General features: G+C 49.6%; 2 protein-coding genes across 2 annotated transcripts in view; one reads left to right on the top strand and one right to left on the bottom strand.

Annotated features, from left to right (window-relative positions):
• The window catches only part of NSG1 (neuronal vesicle trafficking associated 1), a 28334-nt gene extending 21782 nt beyond the window's left edge, over positions 1 to 6552 (top strand). The window contains exon 5 of the mRNA XM_077301614.1: positions 4440 to 6552. Within this exon, the coding sequence (XP_077157729.1) occupies positions 4440 to 4640 (201 nt within the window). The 3' untranslated portion in view covers positions 4641 to 6552. The remainder of the gene's footprint in view (positions 1 to 4439) is intronic.
• Positions 6553 to 8011: 1459 nt separating this feature from the next.
• Positions 8012 to 27404, bottom strand: part of STX18 (syntaxin 18) — a 44757-nt gene continuing 25364 nt past the window's right edge. Inside the window, exons 2-11 of the mRNA XM_077301613.1 lie at positions 22633 to 22700; positions 20839 to 20954; positions 20670 to 20747; positions 20076 to 20142; positions 18562 to 18677; positions 15933 to 16021; positions 14612 to 14670; positions 11653 to 11722; positions 9676 to 9756; positions 8012 to 8207 (exon numbers count right to left, since the gene is read on the bottom strand). Of these exons, the coding sequence (XP_077157728.1) occupies positions 8112 to 8207; positions 9676 to 9756; positions 11653 to 11722; positions 14612 to 14670; positions 15933 to 16021; positions 18562 to 18677; positions 20076 to 20142; positions 20670 to 20747; positions 20839 to 20954; positions 22633 to 22700 (840 nt within the window). The 3' untranslated portion in view covers positions 8012 to 8111. The remainder of the gene's footprint in view (positions 8208 to 9675; positions 9757 to 11652; positions 11723 to 14611; positions 14671 to 15932; positions 16022 to 18561; positions 18678 to 20075; positions 20143 to 20669; positions 20748 to 20838; positions 20955 to 22632; positions 22701 to 27404) is intronic.

The following is a 27404-nucleotide window of genomic DNA, read 5'->3' as shown; positions in this document are numbered from 1 at the left end:
GTACTTTTTAACATATTTATTAATGATCTAGATGAGGGGGTGCAGGGACTACTCATCAAGTTTGCAGATGACACCAAATTGGGAGGACTGGCAAATACTCCGGAAGATAGAGACAGAGTTCAACAAGATCAGAACACAATGGAAAAATGGGCAAATGAGAACAAGATGCAATTTAATAAAGATAAGTGTAAAGTTCTGCATCTGGGTCAGAAAAATGAAAAGCATGACTACTGGATGGGGGATACGCTTCTAGGTAGCACTGTGTGTGAACAAGACCTTGGGGTACTTGTGGATTGTAAACTAAACATGAGCAGGCAGTGTGATGCAGCAGTAAAAAAGGCAAATGCCATTTTGGGCTGTATCAACAGAGGCATCACATCAAAATCACAAGATGTCATAGTCCCATTGTATACGGCACTGGTCGGACCACACCTGGAGTACTGTGTGCAGTTCTGGAGGCCTCACTTCAAGAAGGACGTAGATAAAATTGAAAGGGTACAGAGGAGAGCGACAAAGATGATCTGGGGCCAAGGGACCAAGCCCTATGAAGATAGGTTGAGGGACTTGGGAACGTTCAGCCTGGAGAAAAGGAGGTTGAGAGGGGACATGATAGCCCTCTTTAAGTATTTGAAAGGTTGTCACTTGGAGGAGGGCAGGATGCTGTTTCTGTTGGCTACAGAGGAGAGGACGCGCAGTAATGGGTTTAAACTTCAAGTACAACGCTATAGGCTAGATATCAGGAAAAAGTTTTTCACAGTCAGAGGAGTTCAGCAGTGGAATAGGCTGCCTAAGGAGGTGGTGAGCTCCCCCTCACTTCAAGCAAAGGTTGGATACACACTTTTTTTGGATGCTTTAGGATGCTTAGGGCTGATCCTGCATTGAGCAGGGGGTTGGAGTAGATGGCCTGTATGGCCGCTTCCAACTCTATGATTCTCCCTGCAATCTTGATCCCAATTTGTGACTCATCTAATCCCGCATTTCTCATGATGTGCTCTGCATACAAGTTAAATAGGCAAGGCGACAGTATACAGCCTTGCCGAACTCCTTTCTCAATTTTGAACCAATCAGTGATTCCATGCCCGGTTCTCACTGCTGCTTCTTGACCTGCATATAGGTTTCTCAAGAGACAGATAAGATGCTCTGGTATTCCCATCTCTTTAAGAACTTGCCACAATTTGTTGTGCTCCACACAATCAAAGGCTTTAGCATAGTCAATGAAGCAGAAGTAGATGTTCTTCTGGAACTCCCTAGCTTTCTCCATGATCCAGTATATGTTGGCAATTTGATCTCTAGTTCCTCTGCCTCTTCGAAATCCTGCCTGTACTTCTGGAAGTTCTCGGTCCACATATTGCTGGAACCTAGCTTGTAGGATTTTGAGCATAACTTTGCTAGCATGAGAAATGAGTTCGATGGTGCGATAGTTTTAACATTCTTTGGCATTGCCCTTCTTTGGGATTGGAATGTAAACTGACCTTTTCGAATCCTGCGGCCACTGTTGAGTTTTCCAAATCTGCTGGCATATTGAGTGTAGCACTTTTACTGCATCGTCTTTTAAGATTTTGAATAGTTCAACTGGAATTCTGTCACCTCTACTAGCTTTATTGTTGCTCAGACTTCCTAAGGCCCATTTGACTTCACATTCCAGGATGTCTGGCTCCAGGTCAATGACTACCCCCTCGTGGTTATCAGGGATGTTAAGCTCACTCTTGTATAGTTATTGTGTATTATTTTGCCACCTTTTTAAAATCTCTTCTGCTTCTGTGAGGTCCCTAACATTTTGGTCCTTTATCATACCCATCTTTGCATGAAATGTTCTCTTCATATCTCCAATTTTCTTGAAGAGATCTCTGGTCCTCCCCATTCTATTGTTTTCTTCTGTTTGTTTGCACTGATCATTTAAGAAGGCATTCTTATCTCTTCTAGCTATTCTCTGGAATTCAGCATTCAGTTATAGAATCATAGAGTTGGAAGGGGCCACACAGGCCATCTAGTCCAACCCCCTGCTCAACACAGGATCAGCCCTAAGCATCCTAAAGCACCCAAGTTGGGTGTATCTTTCTCTTTCTCCTTTGCCTTTCACTTCCCTTCTCTCCTCAGCTATTTGTAAAGCTTCCTCAGACAGCCATTTTGCTTTCTTGCATTTGTTTTTCTTTGGGATGGTTTTAGTTGCTACCTCTTATACAATGTTGCGAACCTCCATCCATAGTTCTTCAGGCACTCTGTCTATCAGATCCAATTCCTTAAATCTATTTGTCACCTCTACTGTATATTCGTCAGAAATATGATTTTGTTCATACCTGAGTGGCCTAGTGCTTTCCCCTACTTACTTCAATATGAGCCTAAATTTTGCAACAAGAAGCTGATGATCTGAACCACAATCAGCTCCTGGTCTTGTTTTTACTGACTGGATAGAACTTTTCCATCTTTGGCTGCAGAGCACATAGTCAATCTGATTTCTGTGTTGACCGTCTGGTGATGTCCATGTGTAGAGTCGTCTCTTGGGTTGTTGGAAAAGAGTGTTTGCTATGACCATTGTATTCTCTTGACAAAATTATAGCAGCCTGCGTCCTTCATTTTGTACTCCAAGGCCAAGCTTGCCTGTTATCCCAGTTATCTTCTGGCTTCCTACTTTAGCATTCCAATCCCCCATGATGATAAGCACATCATTTTTTGGCGTTGCTTCTAGAAGGTGTTGTAGGGCTTCATAGAATTGGTCAACTTCATCCTCTTCAGCAGCAGAGGTTGGGGCATAGACCTGGATCACTGTGATGTTGAATGGTTTGCCTTGGATTCGAACTGAGATCCCGTTCAACGATCGCTGCCTTGTTGTGGCGAAGGGGCTTGCATAGCTCAGTGAAGCTATGAGCCATGCCGTGCAGGGCCACCCAAGACGGACAGGTCATAGCTGAGAGCTCTGACAAAAGGTGATCCACTGGAGAAGGAAATGGCAAAGCACTCCAGTATCTTTGCCATGAAAACTCTATGGACAGGTTTCTCAGCGCCTCCTGAAGTTCTCTGTTCATCCAAATAGGCTTCTTGGATCCCTTTCCATGTTTACATCTTGGTGGAATAGTCGTGGCTTGAGCATGCAATCGCTCTTGTTTGAAGAAAGTCCACCCTTCACTTGCTCCTTTCTCTGCCAGCATTATGGTCCCTGAGATAACTTCATCACTCTGAGTTTATTAAAGTCTGCCCTATGAAAGTCTACTACGAACTTCCTTGGTTCCTCATAAGAAATTCTAGGACATAGTCACTCATCCCGTAGGGCCCCCTCCTCCTTCACCCCGTCTTGTTATGTGCTGTTTTCCCCCTAAAATGGGATTGACCCTCTGGCCTCATCCTGTAGCTTTTAAACCTTGTTGGCAGCAACAATGGGTTTTAGTGGTTTTTTAATAGAAAACTCTGGAGCCCTTTGGACTGAAGGAGGTGGAACTGCTCTCGCAAAAAGCAGGGAGAAAACAACTTAAAACCCTACCTTCAAGGTTTGTGGGAAGAGTATGGAAATAACAAGATGTCCACCTTTACCTCCATAAAAGGAACCTTCACAGAAAAACCCATGTTCCCATCTGCGTCAGCACTTCACGGTGCATAGTGGCATGGGACAGGACTGGTGTTCTCAAAATAATGCTCTATAATCTTCTTTGAATGGTGGCTTCTACTCACTATCGATCCTTCATAGCTCAGTCACGTTAGTTTGGTCAAGTAAATTCCTTTTTAGGCTGCAGCCAGAGAAGAGGCTCAAATGGCTGCCCCTAGAAGTATTTTTCATCACAGCCGCCTGTTCTGAAATCAGGCATTGGAACTTTCCATTCTTGGAACCACTAGTTTTATTAGCTGGTAAAATTGTGCCCCTGGACTTCCTCAAAAGAAGCTCCAATTGCATATGGCCAACTGGTTGCATGAGTAAACCCCCCGCAAAATGGCTCAACAGAGAGAAGCTGCCCAGTTCCTTCTTTTAAGGTGCTTCAGGCAGCATCCATGGGAGTTTGCCTCACTGCCCCCATCTCTGAAGTAGAGTCGGAAAAGGGCTGGTTCCACCTCCTGCCAGTCTGGTTCCCATTCGGTAGGTGCCACACCTCCCACAAGGCCACGGCTCTCCCTGGATCGAGAGCATGGAATTGAGATGCCTTGTTAAATACTGTGTGGCACCCATGATTGCTTGGTTTGTACAGCCATTGAGTTCTACAGATATTACAGGTGCTTTTACAGTGAAATCCCTTTGCAGTGAATGGAGTGCTGCTGAAAGGCCCATGCTGGCCCCAGAGAATGCAGTAGAATGTTTGGGATCTATGAAGGGCAACTTCTGAATGCAAAAGAGAAGCACCCGTGCTCATCTCCTCGTTGAAATGGGCAGGGGGCTTAGAGCTGCGGCATTTTGGCTATGTGCTTCCTTCACAAGCTTTAATATTGTTGCTTGCTGATGGTTGGCTGTCTTTCAGAACAATCAGTGCATCCCGGCTGCATTAGAAAACTACTACTCTGAACAAGACTCTAGTGCGAGAGGGAAATTTTATACCGTTATAAACCACTACAACCTGGCCAAGCAGACCATCACACGCTCCGTGTCTCCGTGGATGACGGTGCTCTCAGAGGAGAAATTGTCCGAGCAAGAGACAGAAGCGGCTGAGAAGTCGGCCTAGGGGAGGCCTGCTCTGGGTGACCCGGAAGTACTGAGGGATCTTTCATGGAACATTTCATTGTTACGGATAATTTAGAGGTTACTTATATTTATGCTGTAATTGCTTCTGTTTGCTGATAACTGCTTAGCAAAATAAGGGAAAAATAAGAAAATGAAAACTTGCTACAGACTGATAATGGGCTTAAAGGCAAGTGCAATCAGCATTGCTTTAGAGCTTTAACACTAAATCCAACTGAAGGTACCTTCTTGCAATTTAGAAATTCTACTGGGGTGTGGAGAGGTTTGGGCAAGGGGGAAAATCTTGCTTTATTGTATGTGCTTTTAACACACAAACTAAGGTTTTGCAAGCCCCATGGCCATACGGGGAAAGGATCTCGTCTGTTGCTTGGCTGCGAGACGCACCTAAAATTGGCTGCCAGCTCCCCAAAGGGGCACCAAGAAACAAACAAAGTTGGCCTGTTTTTGCTCAATGTACCCGATATGTAAAAAAGTGGTAATTAAGTTCTTTGCTACGAGGCATGCTTAATTGTTGTTTTGTCATAGCTGTGAACAGACTCACTGCGTTTCCACTGTGACTAGAGGGTCTTGTCTGTGGGTGTGCACTGGGCACAAGATGCAGATTTCAAAGGTGGAGAATAAGGAGACCAAGTGGGGGTCAGGCATTCTGAGGAGTGGCCTGAACAGGCAGATGTCCTCCAGGGTGGGTACAGCCTCCCGTACTGTAAATTGTCTGATCAGACAGGAGGAATCATTTTGCTCAGATTTTTCTCTTTTGGACAATGTTAAAAATGTCTCTCCTTTCCTGCGTTGCAAGATGCTTCATGGTCGCATTGTTGGGCATCCCCTCACTGGTAAGCGGCTGTGATCCTGAGCATCCTTGACAGGAAATGCCTTCCCTGCCACTCAGTGGGACCACCACATAAAGATGTTCAGGTGAAGAGAGACCGCACAGGCTGCGCATTCCATCTCTTTTTGCGCCCACTGCAGTTTTCAGAGGGCACGGCGGGTGGGAGGGGGGAATCTAAGCCATGCTTTCTCCATGCAAGCAGGCGGGGGTGGGGGGTGGGGAGAGGGGTTTTAGACAAGCCTGGAATGGTAGGTGCACGCTTGGATTTGAAGCTTTGTGTTGACAACATGTTTTCAACTGTTCCTTGTTTCCCGTTTAAAGACCTGTCCAGACACATGACCAAGGCTCATTCAGTTAACTCTCCCGTGAGCAGAAGTGGCAAGGGCAGGAGCGGTGGGGGGCGGGGCCTGCTCTGGACAAAGTAAGGAGGGTTTGTGGCTCCGGCAAGAACCTGGGCTTCTCCTGATACTCACCTCCCACTTCTCCTCCAGTGTCGCTCCAAATGCCTGACAATCGCCTGGAGGCCCAGCCCCCCGCTGGTGGCTGGCCCCACAAGAGCTGCCAGCAGAGTTAGTTGTGTCAGGTACTCATCAGCCTTTTGTTCGTGTTATGAATGTGATCTTTCCCAGTGGACATGTCAAAAGTTTCATTATTTATGTAGGCACAAAAATGAAATGGAAAAAAAAGGCTTTTTCTTCTATCTGTAGTAGGACAAACATGGTCACCGTTCCATTTCTGGCTTCCCTTCCTGCCGCTCTCTCTCAGCATTGCCGCCTGCTCAGAAATGCCAGTTTTTTTCCTCCCCCATTTAGACATTTTTAATACTGAGCGTAGGTCTGTGTTGAAGAAGTCTTTTAAAATAATGCTATCATTGCTGTGTGGAATGCATAAAAAGCAATAAACTATGTGCCAAAATTTTCTTTTGCATTAAAAAGGAGTTCAATCCCATATAAATATGTTAAACGATACCATGTTTGTATTTTCTAGTAGACCTGTACCTTACTGAATGTAAACTCACACGTAACTTTTGACATTTTCACTCTGTAAAATAAAGACCAAGAAATAAGAGGTTGCCTCTGAGACTTCATATATTTGCAAGCAGGAGACCTGCCCAAGCTTGTTCTTCCTCCCTTCCCCCCCCCCCCCGCCCAGGGCTGTGTCTAGCTGGCCCAAGGCCCATCTGGGGTGACACCCAGCAAGTAGGGGGTGCCTAGTCTTGGGGGGAGGCATGGCAGGCAGCCTTTCGTTTTCTCCTTTCGGCAGGCATGCGTCTGTCCCAGCTCCTCCCCAGAGATCAAAACTGCCTGCAAAGGGCTCTGTCCCCTCCGCCTGCATTCTACAGAAGAAACCAGGGCAGGCAATGCTGTGTGGCTGCCAAGCAAAGGCTATGAATGGCATTCATTTCTTAAAGGTACAGGCCCTGCTTCTATTATTGGGGGGGGGGGGAGGGGGAGGTAACTCCCCATGTACTTTTTCTAAATTTCAATTTTTTCTGCAAACTTGGAGCATTGTTCAGGTTAGAATCATAGAATCATAGAGTTGGAAGGGGCCATACAGGCCATCTAGTCCAACCCCCTGCTCAACGCAGGATCAGTCCTAAGCATCCTAAAGCATCCAAGAAAAGTGTGTATCCAGCCTTTGCTTGAAGACTGCCAGTGAAGAAAGGTCTGGCTCATCTGTTCTTGGTTCCAATCTCTGGGGCGAAGTAGCCACAGATATGGCCATGTTGAGAATTAGAGACTGAGGGTTGGGCGCTTTGGCGTCACAAGCCCTAAGTCAGATTGCAACCCATCACTGTATTGACTCCGCCCTCCCATTTTTCCAAAAGCTTGTTTCTAATGAAGATTACTATGGACTAGTCATTGGAGAAGATTGTTTACTGCAGTCCCTTGTGCTAGGGGATTTCCCCTCAAGAGGAGGGAAGGACTGGGGGGGGGGGAGCAGCACTGGCCAGCAGAGATGCTGCCGCTGAAGGTTAAGCTTTCAGGCGCCCACTGGCGGCACGATGCAAGCAGAGTCACGTGTCAACCCTGACTTTAGAGCACAACACGCTTTGGTTGCTTCGTATGTTTAACAGCAGTTCACATACGATTCCACAGTCCTGCTGGGTTAATGTTCCACTCAGAATGTTGCAACCCCTAAACAGGTAACCTACGAATGTGGGTGGAATCGACATGCGAGGAAGGGAGCCACCCACGAGGTGGGCGCTGTGACGGAATTACCGGCAGCCCCCCCCCCCTCCCGTGGATTGGGTGATGATGGAATTAAAATCAGCATTGCCAAGACATTGGGGAAAGTGATTTCTGGTCAGCCTTTGGGACAGTTTCCTTTGCAGTCCTCTACTAATCTTCATCGCTCAGCAAGGAAACACTTTCTTCCTGCAGGGATTGGGAACTACCTGCGATCTCATCAGCCTCAGTCACATGGCTTAACTTTTTAAAGTGGTGTCCTGTTTAGCACATTCCCAAGTGGTGTCACAAATAAACGCGACTCAGTTATTCCGCACAAGAGCATGCGAGAATCCATGTCTCTGAACGATATATTTCCATCCTGATGCACCAAGTACAAGAAGTCCTGCTTGTGGTCAGTCCAAGGTGGTTTTCAAGCACCCAAAATCTGCCCAATTTAGCTGCCGTACCAGTCCAAGAAGAGCAGAGAAAAGGAACACATCACGAGGAAGAAGAGGATCCACACACGGAATCCGGCATTATTCTTGATGGCCTGGAGACAAACAATTGTGGTTAGCATTTCCCACAGTATCACAGGCAGGCAAAGGGAGCAGTTGTTTGTGAGGAGGAGGAGTCTCACTGATGCTTGTGCCGCTGAAGGCCTCCTGCTCTGAGAAGCCTCTGATCCCCCCCTCCATTTGCCATGACATCCCAAGTGGGGAGGCTGGGCAATCTGGCCTGCATTTCTTCCTTGCGTGTGTGCGCCGAGTTACGCACCGGCACCCGTGCCTCCCCCCCCCTCCACTGCGCTGGCTGCATCAGCCTGGAACGGCCAATTTGGATGCCACTGCACACAACCCTACTGTACACTTATGATCCCTGTTCCATTGTCTGGGGAAAAGTGCCTGCACACAAAAGCTCATGCCTTGAATAAATCTTTGTTGGTCCTGAAGGTGCCTGATTGGACTCAAATTTTGTTGTGCTACTTCAGAGCAACCCACCTGAATCTCTCAATAGCCTGCATTTGAAAACCTCAGTTTTCCACTCCTCATTCCACCTGATCTTTCCTTGTGTGTTAAGATAAAATATTTTATTTTGTTTGACAATGTCTCAAATTCTGGTAAAGAAGGCCCCTACACCTTCCATTGGTGTGCCAAGGCTGAGTTAAAGCTCAATTCCCTTTCAGTAACGGGGTGGAACAGGCTTATGGATCCCTATAATAGCAGTCCGCAACATTTGTCAGGCTGCGGACCGCTGCACCGGGGTGCGGGGAGAGGGCAACCCGGGGCCCCGCGCACGCGCTGCAGCCCAGCGCAAACGCGCATGCGCTGACTCGCTGCGCATGTGCGTTTGCGTCCGGCGGGGGCACAAACGCGGACGTGCAGCAGCATTGCGTATGCGCACATGTGCAGACTTGCCGCGCACGCATGTTTGAGCCCCCGCCGGACGCAAACGCACCTGAGTGGCAAGTCCACGCGTGCGTTTGCACTGCTGGCAGCCGCGCCTCCCTCTCCCCGCCCCTCCAAGCCGCAAGGAAGCAGCCAATTAGCTTGTGGCCCACCAAGCTTCTCTTCCCGCCCCCTCCCAAAGCAAGAAGCTTGCCAGGCCACAAGCTAATCGGCTGCTGTGGCGGCCGATTTGCTTGCGGCCTGGCAAGCTTCTCACTGTGGGGGGGGGGAGGCAGGAAGAGGGAGCCGCGGCCCACGGGTTGGGGACCACTGCTCTATAAAATAACCATGTTACTTGAGTGGCTCAGACAGTGAGGGAACAGAATTTTATTTTGGAGGAAAACCTGCCTCCATGTGGGGATGTGTGGAGGGAGCCGTCGTACAAGGAAGCTGAGAGGGTGCCTGAGAGGCTTCTTTCGGAAGCAAAGCCCAACGTCTGTACATCTCAGCAGGTCAAGATGGAGCACTCCACCAAAAGCCAGGCAGAACTGGCAGGGCTGCTACAATGGGGAATGTCACTCTTTAAGGAAGAAACCTTTGACAGGCCATGTGCCAAAATACGGTTCACGTTACCTCCCGTATGTCTTCATTGCCTTCCTTGATGTTCTCTGTTGCACCCACAACCAGCTGATGGATATTATCGATTTCAGCTTCCTGAAATCAGATACGTATACTGAGGAAGTGCCCACAGTCAAGCAAAAGCATGGAAAGGACCAAAGAGGGCAGGGAGACGTTGTTTTCAGTTTATGCTCATCTGAAGCCATGGAGATGGAGCTAGGAATCGGGATACCTCCATGGTTGCTATGGAAAGCATTTCCTCACCCTCTTCCACAGCATCATGGGATACTCAGAGTCCCAAGATGCAATCCATTTATGGGATTCCCTTGCCATTTGCAAAGAGGGCAAACTGGTAGCCCCATGGCATCGCATCACCTGTTAAGCATATCCCAGGTGTTCCTGGGACACACACAAACCTTAATGCCTGTTCCTAATCTTTAACCGCTCCTGTGGAGCAGATAAAATAAAGCCCTAAGGGCTAATGGGGAGGAGTTAGGGCGGGCCCTGTCTGGGATAAAAACTCAGAGGGGCGAATCAGGAGCCGCAAAGCAGCTCCTGATTCGCCCGTCCAAGTGGCCAATGGGGAGGCCTCACCTCGCCCGCCAGGGGACTTGCCGCGCAGAAGGACAAGCACCCTTCCGACACGGTGAGTCCTCCCGCGGCCTCCCCTCGTCCTAGGGAAAGGAGCAGGGATGCCGCGTCAAAGATTTCTCTGCGCCACCGCATCCTGCACGCTCCAAGCCTACCCCTGGGCCCGGCAGAAGGCCAAGATCCCCCCCGCCGAACGGAGCCCCCCCGCTGCCGCCGCCACAGCTATCCACTCCACCCACGGCACCTTACCCCCCCCCTCTTCCTATCACCCCTGCCCCGTCCCCTTTCATGCCACCTATCTGACTCCTTTCCTGCCTTCCTTCCTCCCAGCATTCCCTTTGTCCTTCCCTTCCTCCCAGCATTCCTCCCTCTCTTCCATCTGCCTCCTTCTCGCTCCCTGTTTCTCTGCCTCTTCTTCTGTTTCTATCTTCCTCCCATTCTTTCTGCCTTTCTCTCTGTCTCTCTTTCTCCCTCTCCTCCTTCCTTCGCCCCATCCGTCCACCCACTCACCACGCTAGGGCCCGCTGTATTCTGGCCACAGCGGGCTTAATACCTAGTTTCTTATATGAAATATATGAAAGATCCATCATAGGATTTGAAGAAGGTTTTTATATGCCACTTTTCTCTACCTGAAGGAACTTCAAAGCCATCAAAGCACCTTTCCTTCCTCTCCCCACAACTTATGGGTAGGTAGGGCTGAGAGAGCTCTGAGGGAACTGTGACCGGCCCAAGGTCACCCAGCTGGCTTCATGGGCCTCAAAGTAGCTTACAATCACCTTATAGGAGTACTGATATTCTATTGGCCAGAGCAATAGGAAACATGGCATTTAGCTTTGCTGAAATCATCCTTCCTGCAGGGTCACGTTCTTCTTATAACTGAAGATGGTGTGAAGAGAAGCTAAGCAAGGCCGTCATCTGGGGGAGGGTCGGGAGGGCTGCCTGATCTTGTGAGAACTCCGTAGCCAAGCAGGGTCACGGCCCTGGAGAGTATCTGACCGGCAGGCGGCAGGCATGGCGAGCCACCCCAGAAAGCCTGATGGGGCCGCCAGAAGTTGGCTGCGGCGTCGCTACTTTCCTTTTACCCAAGTTAACAACTGACCCCACAGGCACACCCCACAGGTCTGCAGGCATGAACAGAGGACAGGATGATCTCTTGATGGATGCACTCTGACCCCGGCCTCTCCACGCACTCAGGGATGCTTGTAACTCGGAAACATTCCCACGGGGGGCACCTGGAGGCCTTCCCACCACGCGGAGAGCCATTCTGCGCCACCAGGGACCCACCAAAGCCCAAGTGGCACCTGAGGTCTTCTTCTGCCACCTGCCTGGATGGCAGCTGCACACCCTGACTCCTGACAAGAGAGGCAGGCAGCATGACAGGGCCAAACATGGAGCGTTTACCTGCTTCAAGACATTTTCTGCAAATATCTCTTGAAGTCTAGATATTTCAACCACCTTCCCTTCAATTTGTCTACAAAACAAAAAAGAAAGCCAAGAATAAATCCCTCCCCTCATTTTTGGTATAAGATATGTATACAGTGTGGTATATTTCTCATTAAGGAACTGCACATCAAAGAAAATAGTTTAAGGTCTTGGCATTTTAAACTAAATGGTTTCCGTAGTGGGAACTCACAATAGCTTATTCTGCCTACGTACAAACAGTCCACAGCAATGTAGCTGGATTTTTGGACTGATATTTCCCCCCGCAAATCACTCTACATTCTTTAGTATATCCTCAGCATATCACACAAATAGCAGCAACCTCGAGAAGAATAAATCCATCCTGAGTCCTTCTGCTGGCATCACGAAGGACAGAGAGCCACACTGGACAAGCCCTTCTTTTTCTCTTGACGGTGGCATTGGATCCTAAACCTTGGAGGGTTCCCACCCCCACCATTGGCCTTTTGAAAGGGGCGGGGTCAGGCTCAACCTCTCCCTTTCAACCGGAGAATTGCCAGTGGGGCTGAAGGAGGCAGTGGACCAGCCTCTGCTGAAGAAACCAGCCCTGGGTCCCTGGGAACTTGCCAACGGCCACCCCATCTCACAGTTGGAAGGAGCTGCCGCGGACCAACTGACAGTATTCCTGGAGGAAGCTTTGGTCCTAGACACAGCCCACTCAGGCCTCCAGCCTGGCCATGGGCTGAGATAGCACTGGCCGCCCTGATGCACAAGCCCCTCCGCCTGCTGGACTGAGATGGCTCAGTGTTGCTAAGACTACACAGTAGATCATGAGCTACTAGCTCACCACCTCACCGATGCTGGGATCCAAGGGACAGCCATTCAGTGGCTCATCTCCTTCTCTGGGGTCACAAACAGAGGGTACCAATGGGAGAGAACCAATCACATTGTTGGCAACTCCCATGCAAGAAGCAGTTCTCTCCACAGTCCTGTTGAACATCTTTATGCTCCCTCTAGCCCAGCTGATAAGGAGGCTTGGACACCCAGCTTTTCCTCTTGATGGACGGCCACCCTGACTCACCCCCAGACTCATTAGCCAGATGTCTGGAAGCAGTGATGAGCTGGCTCAAGCAGAGCCGTCTGAAGCTTAAACCTGCAAAGACGGAGGTCCTGTGGCTTAGGAAAGGTCCAGGTGGGGGAAGTGTGACTGCCTGACCAGGATGGGGTGCAACTATTGGTCGCACACTCAGCCAGGAATCTGGGCATGATCTTTGACACCTCCCTCTCCATGGAGGAACAGAGTACAAGAGTAGCCAAGCTGGTGTTCTTCCATCTGTGTCAAGCTAAGCTCCTAGCGCTTTAACCAGCCCCAGAACATCTAGCCACAGTAATCCAGGTGACGGCCACTGTAGGCTGGATTTCTGTGACTCACTCTATGCAGGTCTACCCTTGTCCCTGATCCAGAATACTCCAACTGGTGTAGAACGCAGCAGCCAGGATTCTTAGAGGAACACCTTGGAGGGCCCACATCCGGCCCACACTCCAAGTAGCTGCACTGGCTACCACTTGACTACCGGATCAGGCTTAAGATTCTGGTCATCCCCAAGTCCACACGCGATCTGGGCCCCAAGTATTTGAGAAACCGCCCCTCTAGCTATGCCCACCAAAGGGCACTGCGCTGCAGACACACCAACAAATTGGTGATCCCTGGGCCCTGGGAAGCTCACTTAACCATGAGCAGAGCCAGGGCTTTCTTGGTCTTGGCCCCCACCTGGTGGACAACATCAGGACCCTGCCAGAGCTAGCACAGTTCCACAGGGCCTACAAAAGGGAGCTCTTCCACCAGAAAAAAACATGATCCCCATTCAATGATTGTTGAATGCTGACTGTTGAAGGTTAAACTATAAACTGATTTATTCAATACAAGTTCTCACTGTTAAAGATACTATATATTTAAGTCAAGACGTTATTGTAGTGCATTGTTTTATGAAAGTATCCCTTGTAAACTGCCCTGAGTGGAAAGGGAAGACTCTCTCTCTATGGATGTAATAAAATAATCTCCAGATTCCGCACTTGAGGAGGAGGCTGACGAGGGGCTGCCGGACAGAGAAAAAGAGTCTTCTCCAACTGAGACGTCCGAATTCACGAGCAGGAACCCCTCAACTGAAGGAAAGTCACCCCATAGCACCAATCTCCCATTTTGTCTTTTGCAACCCAAACAAGAAGGGCAAAGAGACAGGCAAAGGAGGACAGTTTATGTTTATCAGAGGGTCCCACTGTGCAGACTGTGGCTAACAAAAGAATTGCGGCCTCTCTGTGAAGACAGCCCAAAGCAGCCGCAGGACCAGCCAGCTTCACCCCACCCCAAAAAGGAAGAGGGGAGCATCTGGGCTGCTTTGAGAACTCTGAGGGACCCTTTGCTGAAGGGTTTTGGACACTGCTTCTGGGTGGATGGTGGCAGCACCCAGCAAGACAACCACTGGGGCAGCACCAGAACCGAGACTAGGCCTGGGGGAGCAGTGGGGGCCATGGATTCCCTCCCAGCACAGCGGGAAGGCCACTGACAATGCCAACTGCATTTTACTGTCAGGATTTTGGTTGTTTTAAAAGCACTGCAAGCCCTCCAGGATGAGAACAGCTGGCAGGGAGGGCTTGGAAATTCCAGCCTTCCTCAATTATGTGCATAATCACAAATTCATACACCTAAGGTTAAAAAAAGGGGGCAACTTTTAATCTCAGTTGCTGGAAGCAGACAGCATTGAGGCCAACGTACATTTACCAGAATTGAGGGAGTGGTGTACCTGATATGGATCACTGCCTCCACTGCCCCCAGGAGCACAATTATGCCAAAGTGTCCCATTAAAAAACCCTAAACAGATCCTGTGGGAATTTCCACATCACGGGAGCAGGTGTATTGATTGAAACAACCCATAAAGGACAAGAAATTAGAAGAAATCTGTACCTGACTTCATCAAACAAGCTGTTCATTTCACCGACCAGGCGCTGATTTTCTTGCTCAAACTAGAAGGAGAAAGATGGTATCCTGAGGCTTAAGGACCTTAAAAAGACATGCACCACCCAGCTCTGTTAGAGCAAAACGGAAATACATCAAGGTACCATTCAAGACATACCCAGATTTTTCATCATGACTTTCCAGGAACTCAGAGCACAGAGAATTTTTCCAGTTTATCACCAGAAAACCCCTCTGAGGCATATTTACTTTTTTGTTTAAACCATTCTCATAGATATAGTCAGGGATATTAGGGGAAAATTGCTGGACTTGACCCAAAAAGTAACAAAATAAATATTTTATTTGTATACTGCCCCATCCTGCCAGCTTGGGCCATTAACAATATTCTAAAAACCATACATAGTAAAATACAAAAACAATAAACAACAGGTTACCACCTCCTGGTATTCATTCCACAGGGGTTTCTTTGGAGTTTGGAGGCATCTCTGTTGGTGGATGTTTCAAGGGGGGAGGCCAGCATTTCTTGATATTGCCAGGACTCAGCCATAGGTTTGGCAGAACAGCTCAGTTTGATAGGCCCTTTGGAACTGTGCAAGATCCTGGAGGGCCCCGATTTCCTTGGGCAAAAGGTTCTGTCAGGCTGAGGCCACAGCTGAAAAAGCCCTGGCTGAGGTCAGTTTTATCTCCCTGGGGCCGGGGAACCTAACCAGATTTAGACTGTCTGATCTTGGTGTTCTTTGGGGGATAAAAAGGAAGTGGTGATCCCAAAAATACACAGAAACAGAGCTAGCCTGGCTTCTCACTTAAACGGTATAAAAATCTAATAAAACAAATAAATAAACTTGACTAAAACACCGTCTAGAGACCCACAGTTCTTTCCCTTCCTTGAAAGCTCTGGGGTAGGGGAGGAAGGTATGCAAAGATATGGACTGCGGTCTGGGAAGACCAGAGATCAGAAGCCTCAGGGTTATTATTTCAGAAACTTTGCTTCTGGGGGTGAGGAAACTCTTCTACTTGTGGAGTGAAATATCGATTCACAGCAGCAGCTCATGTAAAACCGTGAAGAATAGTCAAGAGCTGCTGTTTTACTGTCTCCTGTCATCTAGTTTGGTGGGGAATTCTGGAGAGTTCCTGGCAATAAGAATCAGGGAGGGAATGGAGAAGCCTTGGACTGCAGACAGTGGCTTTGCAGCCAACTGGCAGGAAAAGCAAATTGTTCGGGATGTTCTGCACGTATTCCGGATTTGGCTCCCACAGAGACGATCGCCAAGGAGTGTTGGTAGTGAACAGAAAGGCAGAAAAGATCATTAACCATTTGCATTTCTTCGGGAGAAAGCTCGTCTTCTCCTTTGCCATCTGCCCAAAGGCCCAAACTGGCATGGTCTTCTATCACACTCTTATCTGTAAGGAGAAAACCAACCAGTCTCAGCACAAAACCAAAACTTGCCAGAACTTCCTAGTCTCAGCTTTAGCTGAAGGGATTGTAGCTCTGTTGCCACCACCACCAGCCTCCAGCCCTGTTCACTGCCCTCCCAGCGCACACAGGGGCAGGGGTCTCCCACGGGGGCCGTGCTCACATCTGTGGGCTTCAGACAAGATGTGTCAACAGAGCGGGAGGGACTCTGGGGCAAGCCGCTTGGAGGTGACAAATATCAACAGGAGTTTGAGGATCTGTTGTGGTGTCTTCTAGAAGGCCGGTTCTCTGTATCACTTGGAAGCACATGCCGATGCAAGGCAGGACTCCCTGGATCAGTGTCCACTTCTGAAACCAAGTGAACATCCCACCCCTTCAAAGGAGGAAGCCTTCGGCCTTCTCATCTGTGTCAGGCTGACAAAAGGCCTTCCTCAGCCCAAGATGCCAGGTCCATGCCCCGGCCCCTCCACGTATGGAGCCCCGACAGCAGGTGAGGTCCAAGACCGCTCCTTGCGACCCTGGAGAGCCACAGCCAGTCAGAGAAGGCAAGACTGACTTTGACTGACGTTGTCTAAGGCAGCCTGACATGTTCTTGTGGGTGGCAGCTGATCCCTTCCCCTAAACCAGTCTTTCAAGGAGCCTGGGGTGGAAGGAGTCCTGTGGCATGCGAAGGAAACGCACACATTTGTAGGGAAGAAGGAGCTGCAGCTTTACAGCGTCTGGAAATAACTTAATAAAAATGATGATTTGACTACAGCAGTGGTCCACAACCTTTTTAAGCCTGTGGACTGGCGGTGGCAGGGAGGGCGATCGCCCAGCCGCAAATGCCACGCATGCACGTTTGCGGCCCTGCTTCCCTCCCCCCCCCCCAAAAGAAGCTTTCCGGGCCGCTTTTGCGGCCAATTTGATTGCGGCCTGGGAAGTTTCTTACTGCGGGGGGGGGGGGGGAGATGGGGATGGGGGGGATAGGGAGCCGCAGCCCGGTGCCAGGGCCTTCGCGGCCCTGTGGTTGGGAACCAGTGGACTACAGGACAGGAGTGTTCTCCTACACCCTCCTCCTCCTCCTCCTCCTCCTCCTCCTGCCATGGATTCCTGAGAGAACCCCAGCTGCACCTGTGCTGGAAATGCACTCTGTCGGCCGGGATGCATGCTTAGCAGTTCCCATGCTGGTAGCCTCATTCTCCCAGGGATACAGGCCTCCGTGGGCTGCCCCCTTGTGCTTTATCCGAGGTCTGGATCCTGCCCTTAGCTGGGCCCGTTTCCCTCCCTTGTGTTCTGTTTGTCGTGCTCCATTTAGCCTTGTTTATACACTTGCTGGGGGAAACGTTTTCAAAGAGAAAGGCTCTAAGGCGGAGAGTGCTTCCCTTGGGAAAGTGTTCAGAGCCCTTCTGCTTGAGGACCGTTCTGGGCGAGGCCTTGCCTTGGGAAATGCCTCTCCAGTCGCCTCCTTGTTCCGACTGAGGAAGACGAGGGAAGAGGGATTTGCATCGAGAGCCGAGGGGCTGATGGGCAGCGCAGTGGATGTGGTCGTGTATACGTCTGCGGGGATGGGTCCCCCTGCCCCTGAGCGGGCCAGGCTGCTCCAAGACTGCAGCAAGGCAGGCGTTGTGGGCGGCCAGGAGTGTATTGTGTCGCCGTAAACCAGAAGCGACTTGACAGCCCACAACCCACTCCAAATCGGAAGCTGCCGCTTTTGGCCCCAGACGGACAAGGGCTGCAAGGAGTATCGTTCAGAAGCAGGCAGTTGAGCTGGACTGTCTTGGAAATGGCTCAGAGGTTTAACTGGGGCTGTGGTCACCTCTGTCCAAATTATAGACCCTTGCAAGTAGAAAAAGCCAGGATTTTTTTAGAGAGAGAGAGAGCAGCCAGCTTACAGAACTAATGCTGAAGAAACAGTAAGTGTTCCGTTTATTTTCCCGTAGGAGCCAATTACCTTCCAGGACAGCCGCTGCTGCTGAGAGGCAGAGCTTCTCTCTGGGGCTCTCAGGGCTAGGCAAATAAGGGCGGAGGGAGGGAGGGAGGGAGGGAGGAGCTCCTGCTTCTCCTGGCCTCCCAACATTGCTCTCTGGGGCCTTTGGGCCTGTAGAAACCAGACCGGGTTCTGGTTTGCAGAAAGGCAACAGCTTTGTTTTTAATTGTTCCTTGAAGGTTTAGACTCGTTCCCTCCTGCAGAGGGAAGGTCCCTGCTCAGGCGGTCCCCCAGAGGAGGCGGCCTGCAGGCTATTCCCAGGCAATGCAGCCTCTGGGGGCACACCCTCTCTGGCCCACCTCTCAGACGTTTTCTGCGTCATGCTCCATACCGCCCCTTCTTTTGGGGTTTGGCCAAGTCCCCCATTTAGAACCCATATGCTGAGTGACGCAGCGAGTACCTTCTGGAAGACAGGCTCCAGGCTGGGACAGCACAGGACGGAGTCCACTGGGGATCCCCGTCTCTCCAGCAAGGGGGAGCACAGGAGAGTGGGAGGAGGGGGAGGCACTTCAGGCTAAAGGACCAGAGAGGGGGACTGGAGGAGAAGCACAATGTCACCTTTGCTTTCTTCACATAAGAGCCTGTCCTCTTGCTCTTCGGACGCTGCCTGAACAGTTCTCTCAAGAGAAGAGGTTACGTTCGCTTTCTTGCTTTGTTCCGGCTCAAGCCTGGATCTAAAGAAACAAAGCAACAACAACAACAACAACGTCAAGTCTCAAGAACAAGAAATGTCCTGAAGAGCAGGTGCAGTTTCTCTCCATCAAAACTGTCTGGAAAGTTTCTCAGGGCCCCGTGCATTTTGGCCAACCTTGTTGGAGCCTGTGGGCTCCGTCTGACCCAGCAAGGCGGGCCCAGCCACAAATGGCTGCCAAACGTGGCTGCTGCAGCTTCCCTCCAGCCACGCCTGCAGATCCTTGTGCTGTGGGGGCAGCTAGTGCCAAGCAGTCTTCTTAAACATCTTCACAGCCAATCACTGCTCCCGGGGCCACTCAGAGGCCCCACCCACTTGGCAGGTGCCCAGCAAGGTATTCCCAGGCACCAGGGCTCAGGGATTCAGAGTGCTCTGACAGAACATACCTCCCCCTCCCCATGCCTCCTGTCACCACATTTCAAAAAAGCATCAGAGGCACCTTGGTGGGATGAGTCATCTCAGTCCCTAAAAGGCCAAGGCTCTGGCGCAGAGTAAGGCAGCTTCATGGCCAGGTCACAAAATGGCAAATTATGAATGGTGGGCCTCTCTCTCTCTCTCTCTCTCTCTCTCTCTCTCTCTCTCTCTCTCTCAGAAGGTCTAGAGGAGTGAGCAGTGACTCATGAAAGCGCCTCCCCTGCCACAGATTTTGCTAGCCTGCTCTGTTCTCTTGCTCTTGCTCCAGACCGACACACTTTGATCTACCGCTTTATACACTTGCTCATTTTGCATGAGGTGAGGGATCCTCAGCACCTGGGCAGGTGCAAGTACATACCATGCAACAGGAGAAATAAGCTGGCCTTTTTCACAGGCAAACGACAAAGAAGACATCAAACTGACAGTAAAAGAAACTTTCAAAATTCTCAAACAGAAACCAAGGAAAAGCTTTTATTAGGAATAAACCAAGTGCCATAACTGAAATCAGTTTGTGAGCTTTCAAGTTCTCCCGAGTTCTTCATCAGGCTGGATGTTAAAACAGAAGAAGACCTACAACCTTCAGACCTTTTGGTTTCCTTCCCCACAAAGAACCCCCAGGCCAGTTCTGATAGATAAAACAGTGCTTCTGTTTTAAAACAGACGCATTGTGCTGTCCTTTGGGCAAGAAGAACAGGCCAAATGGAAATAAAAATGCAGGTTGATTTGTGTTATTTTGTTCCACCCTAGTGAAAGATGCTGTGTGGCTTTGCTTTTGGATTTTGCCTTGGGCTGGTGACCTCTGCCTTGGTCCTCCTATAATGACACAATGGCCAATAACACCTACATTTTCTAGTACACAGGCTTAAATTTAGATGTACCATTTTCTTTCCCGAAATGGCAGGAAGACAATCTGTGCATCAATTTAATACATTTGAAATGAAAAAAAAATCAAACAAATATGACTTACAATCTTTTCTTATCAACGACTCGTTTGACCCGGATAGCTCTCTGTTCAGAGTACAGCTGACACACCCCTGAGCAAACAACGGAGAAGCCTGGTCAGTCAGAGCATTAATACCACAAGGAGGCATAAATACTGCCCGCCTCTTTGGGACCCTCCCCACCTTACTCCTGAGATGTCCCGTTTCAGGATTTCTAATACAACCCGCAGCATCCTCTAGGCCAGGCTTTCTTAACCCGTGTGAAACCCTGGGGTTTCCTGACAGCCCTGGAAGGATTTCTCCGATTGGGTGAGAGTTATTTATTTATTTAAAAAAATAAATAGCAGCTTGACAGACCTCTCTTCCTTTCCAGACAGACTGAGCTGGCACAGAAGTACAAAAGTCTGATGCCTCTAAACCAACGGCTCTCACACACATTAGGCCCCAGAAGTCTGCCCGGGCTGGGCACACACAGCTGGTACCACCTCTTGCCAAGCTAAGCTTGGAAAGATTCCGGCACGAGCCCAGCAGTGCCTCCTCAGCAGCCACTCCGGCCCACGCACAGGCCTGCACTCTAAAGCACGCAGCTGCTGCCCTGGCAGAGGGAAAGGAAACGGTACTTTTTAAGTAGTCTTCAATGAAGTCCAAGACGGCTTCTCGGTGCTGCTTGACTTGTGGGGAGTGGATGTCCTTGTGTGCTGAAAGGAGAGGGCACGGAGTCAGGTGGTGCGCTTCTCCACAAGCTCTCTGAAGAAGCCTTTGGGGGGGGGGGTGAGCTGCCAGACTTGCCTTCTGTCCGGAGCTGCTGAATGGCTTCAGCGCATGTCCGCATGAATATCTGGGCATCTTGATCAATCTGGTCCCGCTCCGCATCGGTCATCTGCACATATTCAGACATGACATGGCTGCAGAGAAAAAGACAACACGTTCTTTATCCATTCCCTGTGAGCACCTCTGAGTAAATCTCTTCCAGTCATCCGCTTAACCTTCCTTCCCTCTGTCAAGGAACATGGCTGGCCTCTGACCTCACCAAGGGGGACTCTCTTTCTTGAGGAGAAAGAAACCCATCACGGTACCAGAGGAAGGGATTTTCTTTTATCCCACCCCCCTGGGAGGCACCAGAACAGACCAGGGATCCCTCTTGGTCACCGCCCTGCTCTGAGCGTGGGTCTGGTTGCCCTCCTTGTGTGGACAGAGCAGCCCAGCTCCTTGGGACCGCAAAAGTCCATTATGCAGAAGGGCAGAGGCAGAGTCTGAAGAGGAGTCAGGATTTTCTTTCCGACAGTGAACATGCCCCACAGGGCAGGAAACCAGCACATCACAATGGGAGGGAAGCCTCAGCATTGCCCACACCTTGGTCTGCTGGATTTCGGCCTGCCGGGAGCTTTGAGAGTAGGAGCTGGGAACTCCAAGAAGGGTCTTCTCTTTGCATGGCAAGAAACTGCTTCTCTCTGCCTGCCAGCGAGGACAGGGGTGGAGGTGCAAGGAAGTTGCTCTTTCACGTCCATGACAAAAGAAGAGGAAAGTTTCATTCCAGCATTTGTATTTTTGTTGTACCTGAAATATTATGAACATCTCTCATAATTCTTGACATTCTCTCTCTCTCTCTCTCACTCTGTCTGTATAGGTATGGGGGGGGGGGGTAGATAGGAGGCTTGAGGGGCAGCCAACTGAAGCCCAGCGTCCTCCCTGTCTTCTCCCAGGCCTGAGAACTTCTCTGCCCGGTCCATCCTTCTCCCTCCTTCCGGCAGATTCTGGTTGGTGTCCGGATGGATTATAAGTAACAACATTGGTGCTGACCCTAGAGGAGGGATCAGGCCCTGCTTGCATCACCCAGACCTGTCTGGGTTGACATTGGTTCAGCTGCTTCCCGCCAGGTTCTTGGTTTCATATTCTCAAAGGAGGGATCCCGTAAGAACTCTTATTTTTCAAAATGCTTCTGTTACTCGTCCAAAACAGCAGTAAGAAGGGCCTTTTGCTCCATCGTGGCAGGTGGTGTCCTTGAGGCAGTGCTGGATTTGGTGCCCTTTAGGAAATGCAGGCCTCCGTGATTTCTAGCAGGTCCACACTGCCACCTCGTGGTGAGAATGCATTGTTCCTAAAGGGCCTTGAGGGAGGCCGGCTTCAAAGAAATGGGATCACATCTCCAACAGAGAGAAGCTGGGGAGGGGGGATGGGTCAGCAGAGAGACAAGAGTGAGACAAAACAGAATGCTGACAAAGAACCCCAATGTCCCCTGCAGCTGGCATTACGTGCAGAGAAAGCCAAAGGTCCCTCTGACTGGATGCAAGAGTCTGGGATTTGAACCTGGGATCCCCTGAATGCAAAGCAGGCACTTGCTGCTGACCAATGAGCCCCTTGCCCTGACCAAGAGGTGCTCCCCCACTGCACTTCCCCCACCTGCCTGCCAAGTGCATGGAGGCTTTTGCAACAGGCAAATGTAGAAATGAATATTTTCAACAACCGAATTCGACTTTCTTTGTGACATCTCTGCAGGCTGCCTGTTACGTTCAGTGAGCAGACTAAAAAAGAAGGAGAGTAAGAAAGCCCACCTGAGCCCACACCTCCCATGCCAACACTTACCTGTAGGCATTGATGTAGTCTTTCCTGTGCTGCAGAAGAAAATCTTTCAGCTTGCCAATGTTATTGACCTAAAGCAGAAAGGAAGAAGCAAAGGTTAAGGCTTGGTTTTGCTACAAAGACACAGGACAAAGAGCAGCGTTCCTATGGAACTGAAATCAAAAGTGGCATCAGGACCTTTGATGAAGACGACATCATGCGAGGCATTAAGACCCCCCCACTGCTGTAAGAGGGCTTTCCCCCCCCCCACTAATTTCTCTCTCTTGCCTGCTTTGCAGACAGCATTGGCTTCCGGAAGGCCAGCCCCTAAAGGCCAGCATGCTTCCCTAAGAGCCTGTCCCGGAGACACGATCAGCGCCAGTCGCAACTGCACGCGCCTTCCCTTCCCCGTGGACAAGGTTGTCCCCAGTAATCCAGACGCCGCCATGCTTGATGGGAGAGGGGGACACCTTGAGAGGTTCAGAAATAACATCCAAGAAGCACCTCCTCCCTTGCCAACCCATCGGACCAGAACAGTCCTGCCTTCTGGAATGAGGCCTGGGAGACGGCCTTCTGGAGGAGGGCACTAAAGCTCTGGAGTTCTCTCCACGGGGAGATTTGTCTGTCCCTTTCTGCGGCCCTCTTCTGCCAACTGGTGAAGATTCTCTTTGTTTCCTTTGGCATTCCCTCAGTGCTCCCTCCTTCCTGCCCAGTGCTTTAATGGCTCTGGTTTGTGTCTTTGTACATATTTTTCCTGTTTTTAATTGTTTTAATGATGTGTGTGTTTTTGGCGGAGGTGTGATTTTACTGGTTTTAAAATGTAATTACTCGTCTTGCCAAAGGCCAATTTAAACGTTTACTCTTAGCCATTTTATGACAGTTGTCAAATACCAGTTCAGGACCTCCATGACATCACCGGGTGACCTGGACAAGGGACTCCACTATCCATGGAGGCTCAGGTCACGTTGGTAGCTAGAATGGCATTTTCCCATCTGTACCAGGCATGGCTACCAGCACCCTACCTGACCTCGGAACACCTATCATCATCATCATCATCATCATCAGATTTATAACCCGCCGCTCCCCTGAGGCTCGCAGCAGGTGACAACATGTAAAAACCCCATAAAACGCCTAATCCATAAAAACAGCTAAAACAATCCCCCAAAGAACTAACAGCAGAGCTGCCTTGATCCAGCTGGCGACGGAGATCATCTGTCAGGGCGACCAGCAACGTCTCCACCCCGTGGCCAGGACAGAAGCCAGATTGGTATGGATCGAGTGCCACTGTGATCCATGCAACGGTCACTTCCAGGTTAGACTTCTGCAACTCTCTCTACCCAGGCCTACTCTTGGCCTTGACCTGGAAAATGCAACTGGTACAGAACGCAGCTGCATCTTGGAGGACCCATGTCCAGCCATCACTGAGGCAGCTGCACTGGTTGCCAGTTTGCTTCTGGATCAAGTTCAAGGTTTGGGTTTTGTCCTTTAAGGCTACATATGGCTTGGGCCCTACCTACTGATGTGACTGCTTACCTCCTTATGTCCCCCACAGGGCACTTTGCTTTACGGGTATGAATCTGCTGATGATCCTGGCTCCCCAGGAGGTGCTCCTGGCCTCAATCAGCGACAGGGCCTTTTCGCTGGAATGAGCTCCCAATAGAGCTGCAGGCCCTGACAGAGTTCTCTGGGTTCCACAGGGCCTGCAAGACGGAGCTCTTCCGCCAAGTCTATGGTTGAGGCTGGATCGATATCCTGGGGTTTTGAGACTGGGTCTCCCCTCCCCCTGGTTCCTGGGCCTGGTATTAGACTAGGTCCGGATGTTGGCTATCTATCCCCTGGTTGTTCCATCGCCAATTCTGTTTGGGACCCATACTGGTGATGGGGGCTCTGAGTCTTGGAGAGAAATTTATATTTTTATAACATTACTGTCATGTAGATTGTTGTATTTTGGGGATTATTAGTATGATAATGTTTTCAGGATTGGACTATGTTTTTATGTTATGTTTTATTGTGAACTCCCTTGAGCCAGCTTGCTGGCAGCGGCGGCATATAAATTTAATAAATAAATAAATAAACTACTCAACTGTGCACCATTGTTGCTGAGTGGTACATCAATAGCTCCAACCAGCAGAGAGCCAGTCTTTGCAAACTCTTTCACCACCCAGCATTGGCAAGGATCCTGTTTGCAAGCAGATGCCCTCCTGCCCCTAAGCACCACACAAGCCTAAAATGGATCCAGATAAAGAGACCACAACATCTCAGCCGCTGACAGAGAAAGACCAGGCAGAATATGAGCCCTTCTATCGTCAAGCTAGGTGGCGGTCAACCCCAGGAAGAGCCGCATATTTTGCCCATGTGAACGCAACAAAGAACCACCAGGTTACCATCAAGTTAGGGTATCACACAGGTTCAACTTCTCCGACTGGCATAAAGTACTTCCAAAAAAAGGGCCAAGGATTGGCAAAGAAGCATTGAGGCCATGAAAAACGACAGGGCATATATTTCTGTTGTGACAGAAAGCAATTTACATAGGAGCAAAAATCGCTTTGCTCTGCTTTAGAAAATGTTTGTACCTGGCCATAGTGCTGTATCTAATAAACTTAAAGTTAAAAATCGCTTTAGCCATTTTTTTGAGTGGAGACGGTTCAACTGTATTCATTGCCTATTACATCAAAAAGATTATTGTGCCATTAAAATTTTGTACAACCTGGATCGTTGCTAGTACCTTCAGTTGGTATTAAATTTCTGGTTTTAATGGCACAATAATCTTTCTGATGACTAGAAGATTTAGCCAAGGATGCAGTGGAGGTGGCTGCCTTTAAAAATAACCGCCCCCCCCCCCGAGTTAAAAAAGAAAATCTAAAGGAGGTAGGCAGACGCAAATCTCAACAGGATGTAGAACCAGAACAAAGTGAGACTTTTTATTAAAAAGATCGATATTCACTGAACTCTGGCAGCTCTCAAACCTTCAGAAATGAAGGGATGCCTGTCATTCCATTTCTCTGAATAAGAGAAATACAGGGCCAAAAAATCAAATTCAGGGGTAGTCAAATTGTGGCCTTCCAGATGTCCATGGACTACAATTCCCAGGAGCCCCCGCCAGTGAATGCTGGCAGGGGCTCTTGGGAATTGTAGTACATGGACATCAGGAGGGCTGCAGTTTGACTACCCCTGAGTTAGATTAAGGCTTTCCATTTCAGAATAAGCACATGGCAGAAGAAGGCGAGTGGCGTATATTTTGATGAGGCCATCTTACCCTGAACGTTCTGTGCCTTTCTGCCAGATCCTGAGCAGCTTTCCAGGCAGACTCTACAGAACTGAGCATAGGACTACAGAAATTGAAAATCAAATTCATGACCTAATGCTCAAAAAGCTCCAGCTGGAATTCAATGACTTTATTTATAGAACAAAGCTTGACTACAGAGGCTCCTTGAAAACCATCAAAACCATACAAATTCTGTATAAATTTTCATGGGCAGGCTTATACACAGAATTAAGCTTTGTTTGTCTTCGAAGTACCACTGGACTCAAACTTTGTTCTGTCGTTTCAGACCAACGCGGCTTTAAACTAAGTGTAGAACAGGAGCAGTGGAATGGGCTGCCTAAAGAGGGGATGAGCTCCCCCTCACTGGTGGTCTTCAAGCATCCTTATGCTTTAGGCCAGTGGTTTTCAACCTGAGGGTCGGGACCCCTTTGGGGGTCGAATGACCCTTTCACGGGGGTCGCGGCAGGGCAAGCAGCTTGGCTGGGAGGTGCCATCCACACAACAGCCTTGCAGGGTAGATTGAGATAGAGTGTTCATATATCTGGAGAAGAGGAAAAGAGTGAAATCGGCATGGTGGGACAAGAGGCAGAACCTTGGGAAAAAAGCAATTTAGATACAATCCTGAACAATGGAACTTCACGTCATTGGTCAGTTTCAGTTTAATTTCTGCGAAGGAACCCTTGCATAATTTCATGGTTGGGGGTCAGCACAACACGAGGAACTGGATTAAAGGGTCGTAGCATTGGGAAGGTTGAGAACCACTGCTTTAGGCTGATCCTGCACTGAGCAGGGGGTTAGACCAGATGGCCTGCATGGCCCCTTCCCGCTCTATGAGTCTACGATTCTACATTTTAGGTAGTCAAACGGTAATCCTACCACCCCTTGCCCTCCTGTTCTCCAAGCTACACATGTCCAACTCTCTCAACAAGGGATATGCGCCAGACTCAAACTTCCCACGTCAGACAAGAGCAGTTTCATGAAGGTCCTGAATTAACCTCCACAGTCTGAGAAAGGATCTCTTCATTGGCGATCCATTTCCCAGCCTCTACAATCCCTGTCTCTTGGACCAAGGCATTGAGGGCTCTCCTCTGCTCCACCAAACATGCATACATGGCATGCGTGGTTCCAGAGTGTGACTCCAGCACACCCATCAGGACCTGCTTCTCTCACAGACAACAGTAGTTCATTGTGCTGTGGTTGAAGTGATGCTCTGGCACTTCATGGTGAGAAGCCAGAACTTGCAAATCTCGGTCAACATGGTGGCTTCCTGCGTGGAACCCACCCCGAGGGCACCCTTCACCACCAACTGGAGAAAGTGGGCCACACAGGAGATGTACTTCAGCCCCAAATCCTTGACCACCCTCATCATGGTCAGGGCACCATCTGTCACCAAGAATCCCTTGATGATCCTACCCCCCGCCCCCACCTACCCAACCCTCTAACATCCTGGAGATGATGTGTTCAATGTTGTCTGCCATGTGCTGCAGAAGGATTTGAAGTGCAGCAAAGCATGGCGACAGCCAGCCCGGCA

Source organism: Paroedura picta, chromosome 10 (assembly GCF_049243985.1).
Source record: "Paroedura picta isolate Pp20150507F chromosome 10, Ppicta_v3.0, whole genome shotgun sequence".
NCBI lineage: Eukaryota > Metazoa > Chordata > Lepidosauria > Squamata > Gekkonidae > Paroedura > Paroedura picta.
This window is presented reverse-complemented; position numbering and strand designations above follow the sequence as displayed.